The 12,471-nt window shown below is 47.9% G+C and overlaps 1 protein-coding gene across 6 annotated transcripts in view; it reads right to left on the bottom strand.

The window, feature by feature from the left end:
• Window positions 1-1,786, bottom strand: part of ACSL6 (acyl-CoA synthetase long chain family member 6) — a gene marked incomplete at its 5' end in the record, with an annotated part of 59,136 nt that extends 57,350 nt beyond the window's left edge. For all 6 annotated transcript variants that reach the window (XM_080804581.1, XM_080804579.1, XM_080804580.1 and 3 more), the window contains one exon: window positions 1,738-1,786. In XM_080804581.1, the coding sequence (XP_080660707.1) occupies window positions 1,738-1,786 (49 nt within the window). The remainder of the gene's footprint in view (window positions 1-1,737) is intronic.
• Between the last annotated feature and the right edge of the window lie 10,685 nt (window positions 1,787-12,471).

Below are 12,471 nucleotides of genomic sequence, written 5' to 3'. Positions count from 1 at the left end.
GCTCCATAATGAAGCAGACAGAAGTCCAGTTTGAGTCAGTGCCCGCTGAACCCCAATTTCAGACCAAGTACCCAATACTATGAGAAGCTTTTTCTCAAAGGTTGCTGATTACTCCTGGCACATGTGGCCCTGTGGTCCCCAGACCTCTCCCTATGATTGCAGAAGACCAAGCAAGGTTCCAGAGAGTTGCCCTTGGATCCACCACTGGGTAAGGGCCTACTAAGGATAGAGCAAAGGGTCCTGGCTCTAGGGAAAGACTCTGAGACCATCTCCCTTACCTGTCACCCCAGCTCTAGCCCAGACCTTGCCTGCTAGATGAGCATATCAGGCCCAGAATGGCCCTGCACAGCCTGTCCTCAGACACCGGCAGACAGAAGGAGCTTAGGGAGCTGAAGGGATTAGAGAGGCCTCACTCACTCCCCAGCTCAGGGGAAGTATCCCTGTGGCCCAAGTCAGGGAAATGGGGTTCGGGGGGGCATGATTACCTGGCCCACCAACCCTCAAGGTTCAGGCCTGATACCACCATGCACTTAGCAATGATTGCTCACTTAAAACCTCACATCAAACCCCACTCTGCCAGATATTACCCATGTGACATTGGGCAAGTCAATTAACCTCTGAACCTCAGTGAGAAAGGGAAGGCACCACCAAACTCCTAGGATTTGCTGTGAATTTTAAATAATACATGTAAAACTGCAGGTAAGCTTTTCAAAAGGGTTGGCTTCCCCTTCTTTGGCTCAAAAAGAACCTTATTACCTCCACTGATGGTGCAGTCTGCATGTGAAATAATAATATTTATGATTTACATTAACATTCAAAGAGTATTTGCTCTGGACTAGGTCCCTTTCAAGGCCAGTTTAAGGTTCCAAACTTCACATACCTTATCAGGCTTAAATCTGCAAATGGGCAGCCGGAAGTGGAGACCCTGTAGTGGTATTATACCCTGGAGGAACACGAGGCTCTCAGAGGGGACTGGCTGGTGCAGGCAGCAGAACTGGTGGATGAACGGGCCTGTGGTGAGACCCCAGGTGTGTGTGTGGTGGGGAAGGAGGAGGGAGGAGTGTTGGACAGGGATTCAGAGCGGGTCCTCACAGCCTTTTAAAAGAATGCAGGGGTGAGGAGCTGACTCCTATAAGGGGGGGAGGGGAGAAGGCTGGGAGCAGTGGGGACACAAGCATTGGCCAGAACTGAGGAGTCAGGTGAACATCCTTCTACAGAAATCTTGCGAAGATTTCTGGTTCAAGGGTGGGCAGTGAGGGGTCTTGAGGAGACCCCTGCCCAGGATCAGGAAGCCCAGGTCGGTGCTGGTTACGTCTCCCACCTGCAGTAAAACGTCGGGGACCAACACCCTAGGTTTCCGGATACTGGGGATGGACAAGGGTGCACCGCATCTATCCCTTGGGTGACGGGTGGGCTCGGTCTAGTCCGACCACGGATGGTGCTCGCTATAAGGGGAGAGGGTGCTAGAACTGGAATGAGGTTGTTGTGCGGTCCTGAGAGCAAGGCCCCTCACGTCCACACACCTAGCTGCTTCTCAAACCCGAGCCCGCCAGAATTTGGGAGGTTGGGGGAACGAGCTGGGAGGCCAGGGTTGGGGGGGGGAAGAGCCTTGAAGGGACCGCTCATCAGCGGGGACGGAGGTGGGAGTGGGGGGGCGGGCCGCACTTCCACCCGGGGCCAAGACCCTATAGCGCGCTGGGGATGGGGGTCTGGGAAGAGGACACAACGGGGACTTACCCGCGAACAGCCAAAGGGATCCCCCGGAGACGAGGAAGAAGGTCAGCATGTCGGTAAGCGGGGCCCGGCCTGGCCCCGCACGGCCTCCCTGGCCCGCAGCCCCGCAGCCCCAGCAGTCGCCGCGCCGCCGCCGCCGCCGCCGCCGGGTATTTTTAGCCCCCGCCCCCCGGCTCCGCAGCGCCCCCCTCTCCGCGCCGCTGCGGAGTCCTGGCAGGAGTGGGAGGGCGCGGCGCGCGCTCCGCACCTGAGCCCCCTGCCAGCCCCGCAGCCTGCGGAGTCCCGGGCGCCTCCCGCGGTCCAAGCCGCGTCGGAACCGCCGAGGCCGGGCGGGGGAGGGGCCGGCCGCAGAGCCAACCAGCCTTCTGCGCCCCCGCCCCCAACGTCAGGACCAGGCGTTCTGGGAAAACGGGCAGGAGGGGGGCGCACGGGAGAAGAGCGCGGGACCGTGACGCCGCGTCCACCCCACTGCTGCGCGACCCTTACCCTGCGTGATTGCTTGGCAGGCTCTGGTGGCAGCGGGGCTGCAGTCACCTGTTCTAAGAGGCACACGTGCCTGTGGGCCAGTTTCCGCTAACGCGGACGCCCCCTAGGACCCAAGTTTGCAGACACCAGGAGCCTCTGGGTGCCAAGTCCGCAAGCCAGTGAGGAGAGAGGTGGTGTGTCTGTATAGGCTCTGGCGAAGGGATTAGGAGGCCAGATTAGTGCCCAGAATCCCTGGGGACCCCAGACCTCAGATCTCCCCTTCTGGGAAGGTTGGATCTGAGGCCATCAAGGTCACAGGAGGCTCCATGTAGTCACAGCCTGCCACATGGGGTCACAGGAAGCCACATGGAATCACAGGTGTTTCTTGAGGACACAGGCGATCATGGTCTTCATACATAGCTATTTGTGGCACATGAGGCCTCAAGAAGCCCCTCACAGCTACAGTGAACGTCTATATGGCCACCCACAGGCGCATATGGCCACAATATTGGCAGAGGGGTTGGACAAGTTCTGTTTCAGTGTCTGGGATGGAGGGAGAAACCCCAGTTGTACATTCTTCCAAAAGAGTAAGTGTAGAATAAATGTAGATATCCAGCTGGGTCCTACACTTACACCTGGATTTCAAGGTCACCTCCTCCCAACACTCTTGCCTGTTCTCAAATGTGCCTGTCCTACCAGGCATCCAGCACCGAGGACAGCGCTCAAGCAGCCCAACCCTGAACACATGAAGAAAAGGGTAGGAAACGGGAGGTTAGAGGTAAGGTGGCATAAAGTGGAAGAGCCAGAGGTCTCTTCAGACTCACCAGAGACGACCTGCCCTATGTTCATATGTGCTCAACAACTTAGCATTTAGGGTGTGAGTTTGTGCAGCAGCCTTTGCCTGTAGTACTAGTATACGGCATATGTGTGCCCAGCCCCAAACATATACACTCTGTAGGTGTAAATGTGCAGATGTATGCCTCTGAGACACTTTCCATGTTTACAATAGGACCTTCCACCTTCTTTCCCACCGCAGGATCTGGACTCTGGGAGAAATGCTCCTGCTGGAACCCAGGCACAGCCTGGCAGGGACTTTGATGGAATCTCTCATGCTCCAGGCTTGGAAGGCTCAAAAGGGCGTCACATGTCTGTCAGAATACCCCCCCCCCCCAATCCCACCAAACTCCCACTGGCAGCAGATTAACTGAAGACTTACGGGTGCCCAAAGGAGACCCCGGGGGGAACCAGAAGGCTGGGCAGAAAGAAGGTATCTCTCCAGATCAGATTACTCTATAGAGATGGGCAGGCAATTTCTCCACAGGACAGGGGGACCAACAAAGAATTTCTTTGTGGAGCAGAGGGCCCAGAAGCCATGCTACTAGCCTCAGGCCCAGCTTTCCTCTACAGCACTCAGGTGCAGAAATGCTCCAGGCCCTTCCGTGGCTCCTGGCAGCCTCCTCTCCAGAGTGATGTCATGGGACACATTTAGCCTGGCCTCCTGCAGGATGTCGCATCCAGTTACTCTCCCTACAGATGTCTCTGCTACTTGTGAATAATCTGATTTGAAAAGATGAACAGGAGCAGTGACAGATTACAGCTTAACTGAGTATTTTTCGGTTTTCTTTGAGAGTGGCTTGCCTCCCCCTACTCCCTGAGGGGTGGGGATTGGAAGACTATGGGCCTGGCTGTGGAATCATGGGCCAGGTAGCTTTCCACTTTAGGCCTGTTCCTACCACTGTCTATAGGGACTTGTTCTTTTCTGTTCTTGGCTCCAGAGGTCTCTTTCCCCTTCTGCGGGTATCCATCTATGGACCTTCTGTGGGCCTCAACAATTGTGACTCTGAGGCATCCAGACTGCATGGCTATGATAGCCATGGGACCCAGCAGGAGGGGACCCAGGACCCAGAGATACTTAGTCCAGGCTGGAGGGCCCTTGGACTTCTCTCTTAGTCAGCAAGGTCAGCCACAGTAGTGGCCAGCTCTTTTCACATCCATGTCCTCCCAGCTCAGCACCTCTGAGAGAGCAGGCAGGTAGGATCCTGATCATGTTTTCAGACCATGACACAGGGTCTGGTTCAGAGAATGCAGATATTATTTTCTTCAACAGAGTAGGAGACCAGTGTCCAAGGAGCAGAACATCTGCCTTAGGTCATACGGCAGTTCTGGTCCTTAGACTCCCATTCATTCATTCATTCATTCACTCATTCAACTAATGTTCATTAACACATGTTTTGGCCCCCTGATTGAAACCAAGGAGGGGGAAAAGGTAAATAGGAAACAGCAGTAATGAGCAGTTCAGGTGGTGAGTGTGAAGACAAGCATTTGATACTGGCCTCACCCAGGGGAGACATCCTGAAGGAGGAAATATTCTAATGGGGCCTTAAAACTTGCCAGGCATCAAAGTGGGGCACCATTCCCAGTCCTGGCTGCAGTTCTGCCATGTTGTGCAGCCTTGGGCAAGCTTTTGTCCCTCTCTGTGTCTATCGGTACAAGGAGGGGCTAAATCAAGGAGGTTTCTGAGCATCAGGATTAACTGGCCATGACTCTGCTGCCTCTTTATCATCATAGATGGCCACCCTCTGGTCTGTGAGGCCCAGTGTCCACCACTCTGTGTCCAGCCTGACCGTGGCCCTAAAAGCCGGACAAGGATGGGCTCAGCCACTCTGAGCTCAGGTTTTCCTGAAGTTAGGTAGAATCCAGAGAACTCTCTTTTATAGCCTCCTATGCAGGAAGGGGTGGATAAGTGACTTAGACCATGCCAGTGAGATACACCCTTGTAAACCTTTGATTCAAAATCCAGCAATAAGCAAGAGGAAGTCCTATGTGTGGTCTCCATCTTACTGGCACAGGCTGGGAGCAAAAACAATGTATAAAGGATGGTTTGTGGAGTTGTTCCTAGAAGCTGAGATCTGACCCTTTTTCTTGAACCTTTCCACAAATTCTGTGAGCTACTTAACATTCTTTAATGTGCTCCTTTTCTGCTTAAAATAGTCAATATGGATTTTAATGCTTGCAGTCAAGAATTCAGACTGACTTACTCACTGTCCCACTGTTAAAGATCTTTCTAGCCCTTACAGCGTGATACTCCCACACCCCCATCCTTGCATCCATGAGGAAATGGAAGCTCTAGCTGGTGGGTCTGTGGGCATTGAGCCCGGTTTTTGTTTCTCTCCACTTTGACAACCACAAATATGAAGAGCTGAGCCAGAACGTGAAACCCTATCCAGAGCAAAGGCTGGGAATATGTGATGAAATGGGTATAGATCTGCAAACAAGTGTCAATCCATGTCTTTCATTGAATAGTAGTATTTTCCCCCCAGATTAATACAATTGTTCAACGTAGAGATGTTAGAAAATATGGGAAAGAATAAACTACAGTCATTTGTAATTTCTTTCCCCGAGGATAATGACCAATGTGGTTTTGTATATTTTCTAACAATAATAATAGTAATCATAATATCAAACATTCATATAGTGCTTAATATGTACCAGGCATTCTTTCTTTTTTCTCTTTTTTAAAAGATTTTATTTTTAAGTAATCTCTACACGCAACATGGGGCTCAAACTCACAACCCCGAGATCAAGAGTCCCATGTTCTACTGAATAAGCCAGCCAGGCTCATTATTTATAATGAGCATTATTAGCCAGGCATTATTTATAAGTATTTTACATATGTGTTACAGACTGAATTGTATCCTCCCCCCATCTCCGAAATTCATATGTTGAAGCCCTAACCTCCAATGTGATTGTATTTGGAGACAGGGACTTTAAGGAGATAATTAAGGTTAAATGAGGCCATAAGGGTGGAGTCCTGATCTAATAGATCTAGCATCCTTATAAGAAGAGGAAGAGACACCAGGAGGGCACACACACAGAGAAAGACTGTGTTGAGGATGCGGTAAGAAGACAGCCATCTGCAAGCCAAGTAGAGAGGTCTCACCAGATACCAACCCTGCTGACATCATGATCTTGGACTTCCAGCCTCCAGAGCTGTGAGAAAATAAATTTCTGTTGTTTAAGCCACCCAGTTTGTGGTATTTTGTTATGGAATCTCTAGAAGACTGATATAGTATGTTAAGTCATTTAATCTTTATATCAGTCCTGTCTTTCCCCCATTCATAAGAGTTCAATAAATATTTGTTAAATGAATGAATGATGGACACAGTTTATTCAGTACCATATGCTTCTTTTTTAAAACCTAACCACATGAGTATTTTCTCCACGTTATTACCTCTTTAAATTTAAAAAGTGGATATGTGATAATCATTCATGCATTTATTCAGTTAACAAGTATATGCTGAGTCCCTGCTATGTGCAAGGCATTGTGTAGGTACTGGGGATGTGGCAGTGAAGAAACAAATGGAAAGTCCCTGCCCACATACAGTGTGTTTGCGCCATAGAAATCCCATTGCCTAACTGTCAGACATGGACTGACCCATGCATTTGGGAAGGTTTCTTTTGATTGAAAGTTTTATGATGAGCCAACTAGACAGACACAAGCTACCAGATTCTCTACTTTTGAAAAGGCCAATTAAATGACGCAAAGGCTCTTGGTATTTCTTCAGAGTCATAGAAGGACAAAGATGAGTGCCTTGGAATTTGTCCTGAATCCACAGGTCTGGAAGTTAGGATTAATCAAGCCATCAGCACCAGATCCCAAGGAGACCCCTGGGTCTCCCACTCACACAAGGTCAGGATTTGATGGGAAATAAATCACATTTTCAAGACTCTGAAAAACGAAGCAAACAAAAATAATTGAAGAAAATATAGATGAATGTGTATACCATCTAGAGGTAGGGGAAATCTTGAAGTACAACATGAAGGCAGTAACCACAAAGGAAAACACTGGTAGATTGGAAGATCTGACTGCACGCAAATTTTAAATGTCTGCATCTTAAAAACCACCATTAAGAGAATCTAACAGATAAATAGATAACTTGCAAAAATTATTTACACCACAGACAACAGGAAAAGGTTTTGACATGTTACCCAAATCAAGAAAAGACAAATAAGCAAAGGACATGGACAGGGAACTGAAGAAAGAAGAAAAGAAGAAATACTGCCCTTCTCTGCATAGCCGGCCATGGAAGTGAACAATGAAACTACCGCCTGAAGGTCACCATCCCTTTTCCTGTCTCCTTCCACCAACAACTGGTGGGGTCCCCTCTCCCAGATATGTCACAAGGGCACTCAGAGGACCACCATTCCAAAAGCTCCACCTCATCCATCTGGAAGGATCTCCCTGGCCCCTTCACCATTTCCATCGCACAAGAATTCAGACCCTTCTTCCTCGCAACCACCTAGGCAACTCAGCCCAAGGGCCACACCAGATGATCTCAAAAAAGGAAGGTAGAGATCAGGAAAAAGTATGGGCATCTGAAGGTCTGACATTTTGCAAACCCCTTTTGAAAGGCAGTTTGGCAAGGTGTATCACAAATCCCCCAAAACTCTTAACTTTAACTACTACCAGTGGGTTTGCTCAGGAATGAGCACACAGGGGAAACATGAGGAAGTATTTGTTCACAAGGATTGTTACTGCAATATCTTACAACAGGGCCAGACTGGAAACTGCCCAAATATTCAATCACAAAGCTGAATTCGTTTTTGTGCATCTCTAAGATGGTATATGCACTTCTGCCCGAAACACAATGATGCAGATCACTGCACAATGACACAGAGAGATGCTCATGGCAGGCAGCCAGCTGAAAAATGCAGCTTATGGAAACAGTATATTCAGTACAACTCCAATTATGTTTGAAAGCATTTGTATATTCATGGGAGAAAATGGACAAACGATAAATAGCTTTTATCACTGAGTGATGGGATTATAAGGTCTTTTCTCTTCTTTGAATTCAACCGTATTTTCCAAATTTTCTACAATGAATAGACATTTTTGTGACAAGGAGAAATCTAATATCAGGAGAAGCCACTGCCCAGAACCCTCTCTCTGTTCAGAAAGGCTGGCGTATTGAAGAGTGAAAGCAGGCCATGGGAAGATCTTCAGAGAATCAGAAGGATATTCCTCCCAAATGGCAGGAACAGCAGGGTGTGAGGAGAGGGTCAGTGCTACAAGACTCCTTACTTCCTGACTCTGTGGGCTCTAGGCATTTGCCCCAGCCTTCCTTTTCTCTGGCAGCCATTAGAAGTCCTCACTGACCTGGGGCTAGGGAGGGAGATGAGGGTTGGAGGTGGCCATGAGGACCTTCAGAGTGGCACATGTCAGCCCAGGAAGATGTTACAGAAGGAGGGGAGGCTCTTTGGAAGGAGATCTCAGGGAAGGACCAGGTACCAGGGAAGGCCAAGGAGATATGAATTTCCAGAAGAGGATGATGCGTTCCTGGAGGCAGGCAGAGTGTTCCCATCTCAGAGCTCATTATAGAGAACCAAAAAATCAATGCCTAAGTCACTGACCACATGACTCAGACCTAGTGAGAACAAAACCTGCTTTGGCGAGGCAGTGGTGGGGGGCGAGGTAGGGGGCTGCTCTCTTGGGTCCAGGAGAAAACCAAGAACACAACACAGAGCACTTCAAAGGTGGGAGGAAAACCACTAGAAATTGGCTAGTGGGTGCCAGAAAGGTGACAATGAGTCCTGCCAAAAGAAAACAACCCCAAGTACCAGGGGCTGATCACCCAGAAAGGCCAGCTGGGCAGGGGCTCAGGGCATCTGGGCCAGCTGTCTTGTCCTCCCTAAGCCTAGAGGCCCAGGGAGGCTAAGGGACTTGATTTCAGTCACACAAAAAACTGAAATGAGGATCAAACCAGACCTTAGACATTCTAACTCCCAGCCTAATGTATCATCCACTACCCCGTAGGGAGAATTTTTTTTTAATTTGATAATATAAGTAATCCCTCTATGATAAAAATTATTTGAAACTATATGAATGCATGATTTGTCATCTAATTCAATTTAGGAGGTAAATACAGACAGAATTCCAAAACTCAATTTTTAAAAAACTAAAAATAGATAAACCAATGTCAGATATAAATATAGGCACAAAAATCCTAGATGAAATCTTAACAGGCAGATTAAATATGTAAATTGAATTTTCACTGAAATAAAAGAGACCCTAGCTGCAGGGTGCCCGGCTGATGCAGAACAAGCAGCCAGGGGTGGTACCCACAGACGTATGGAGCATCAACCAGGCGCAAATGCATGATGAGCTCCAGTTCTGCTCCCACTCTAAGATATAAGGATGTTAGGATTATCTTTGCACCAGCTTCTTTAGCAAACATTGCTTTTACTATCCCCTTTAGTTCCATCCACAACTTTACAAAAGGGGCTACCAAGTTCACACAAGGTGACTCTATCCCCTGGTCATTGGTAACTGGTCCAATAGCTGGACCCATCATCGTTCTTTCCTGGGAATTTGGGATTGGAATTTTAGTCCTTTTCTGCAGAGAGCATACATTGGCAGAGGATGTGAAAAATGAAGCAAATGTGCCCAGAACAGCAGAGATGAGAAACAGAAAGGAATTCACTGTCAGGTTCTCTACACGGTCAGTGAGGGGTGGGGAAAGTCAGTATATAACAGGAGACCAGAAAAGTCACCAGGCCCAACTCTGCTGCATCTCAAAACAAATCCCAGGAAAAGATTTTCAGCCCATCTATAAAGGAACTGGAGTTTTCAGGGACCCTCATTTCTGGCTGTGCCCACATCCCTGATATCAGGGCATCTGGCGAGCCCAGCTGCATCCCTGCATTTGGAACATGTGAGGTACTTTCCAGGAACCATCGCAGTCCTTTGTGCTAATAATACCTAATTTTGCAGCTGAAGATATCGAAGCTTAGAGAGCTGAAGTAACTTACCCATGATCCCAAGGCAGCCTGAGATCTGAATCCAGAGCCATTCAGTTCCCCGAATTGTGTTCTTTCCATTATACCCACAGACAGGAAAATTGGCAAAAGTCACTTAAAGAGGAATCCACAAGAACCCCACATCTTTTCTTAATAAAACCTTTGAAAATTAGGAATAGGGATTTTTTTTATGTAAAAGAAGAGGAAAAAGAGTTAATTTCTTGGGAAGAGGACATTCGAATTTGGGAGTCAGTATATCTTTCAGTGGGAAAAGATGGCAAGTTTAACTTCAGCACCCCCAGTAATCACAGGCGTTGCTCTCTTCCCCAAAGCTGTGATGTGGTTTATGTGTGGGCAAACACTGGACGGAAGGAAAGAGGACATCCCTTGCATCGTAGAAATACCAGGGCCAACCACGAGCTCTCAGTGATGACACAGCAGCAGGGAATTCACCCAAAATACCAGGGCATCCTGCATACATATGCTACGCAATCCCAACTCCATCCAAAATAATTACACAAATACATTTTTTATTTATTTCAAAGATTTTATGCATTTATTTGAGAGAGAGAGCACGTACCTGTGTGTCCCTGGGAGGTGTGGGCGGTGGGGAGGGAAAGAGGGAGAGGGAGAAGCAGGCTCCTCACTGAGCAGGGAGCCCGACATAGGGCTCAATCCCAGGACCCTGAGATCAGGACCTGAGTTGAAGGCAGACACTTAACCAACTGATCCACCCAGTCACCCCTCAAAAACAAATGAAATACATATTTTTATATGTATATATATAAATTTTATATGTATATAAAATTTTATTTCTTTATTTGACAGAGACACAGTAAGAGAAGAACACAAGCAGGAGGAGTGGGAGAGGACGAAGCGGGCTTCCTGCTGAGCAGGGAGCCTGATGCAGGGCTCGATTCCAGGACCCTGGGATCATGACCTGAGTTGAAGGCAGCCGCTTAATGACTGAGCGACCCAGGTACCCCTCAAAAAATATTCTAAATCTATAGATTGAAAGTTCCCAAACGAGGAAAAAGTTATGGGATGTGAAACACCCAAGATGGAGCTGCTGGGCCAAGTATGTGATGAAGAGATGAGTTTCACAAAGTGACTTGCCACAGACCTTGGGGTAAGGAGTGAGGCAGGGGACTCAGCTGCCAACACCTGTGGAGAGTCAGACTGAAACACTGCCACCCCCTCCAGTCAGCACTTGGGCTGCCTTGATCTCGTACTCAGCCTTCTGGCATTCAGAAGACACTCAATGAAAGTTTGGTGTTGTAGAATTTTAGAATGACAGAGAAATCATTAAGCAGATATAAACACCCATAGTATTCATCCTGGTGGAGAATTAGAAAAAATGTACCACACAGGATTTGTGCTTGAGTCAGCGTGAGCCTTTTGGTAGCAGGGAGGATGGAGCTCTAAACTCTGCCCTTAAGAAAGATCAGGAAGGATTTCTTCAGGTGGTGAGGGGGCAGCTGAAGGAAGACAGAGCACTGGGGAGACAGGTCCTCCTTCCAAGTACCTCTTCTCCCTCTGGACCCCTTCCCAGGACCCCACCCACAATATACACACACATTCAGCCCCTCCTCCTCCTCTTCCTTGGGTCCTACCATTCCCATTACTGTGTTCCTCAGGGACAGATCCTCTTGCCAGAGTACGAAGTTCAGGGGCTCTACTCAGCCGTAAGCGCCCAAGGCCTGTCTCTGCTGAACCTCCTACTTTATTAACCCCAACTTCCTCCACATGCTCTCTGTTCCACTGGGTTTGTGCTCTTCCCAGGACACCTGTTTCCATGGTTCCTTGGCTGGGAGGATCATGTTTCTCCTGTTGCATCCAAATATCTATGCATCCAGAGCAGACTGTCTTTCCAACACAAGCACAAACGACCTCACTGGGGAAGATCATTCATATCGCTCTGAGGACAGGAAGGCATGCTGATCTGTACTCCTGTTTTGGGGTCTTCAAACTGAGTTCTGCCTCCATATGTGGATGGAAGATTCAAAGAGGAAAGAAAGTGAGTGTGTAGAGGGTAGAAACTCCAAGAGAAGCAACTAAAAATGGTGGTACTAAATAGAAATGTTTATATAAGATGTCTGAATATTTATTATGAAAATATAACAGAGAAGATACAGAAAAAAAAATAGTACATTCACAAAAGCAACAAAAAAACCCAGAAAATAACGGTGGTGGGTGGGCGCCTAGGTGGCTCAGTTGGTTAATTGTCTGACTCTCTGTTTTGGCTCAGGTCATGATCTCAGGGTCATAGGGTTGTGGAATCGAGCCCTACTTTGGGCTCCATGCTCAGCAGGAGTCTGCTTAGATATTCTCTGCCTCTGCCCCTTCCCCTACTTGTGTTCCTTTTCTCTCTTAAAAAAGAAAAAAATATATAAATAACTTAAAAATAAATAAATAAGAAAATAGTGCGACTAAACAAGATATGTATGGGACATAGGTGAAGGATGCTATAGAACT

The sequence above is a fragment of the Martes martes genome (assembly GCF_963455335.1).
Source record: "Martes martes genome assembly, chromosome: 5".
Classification (NCBI taxonomy): domain Eukaryota; kingdom Metazoa; phylum Chordata; class Mammalia; order Carnivora; family Mustelidae; genus Martes; species Martes martes.
This window is presented reverse-complemented; position numbering and strand designations above follow the sequence as displayed.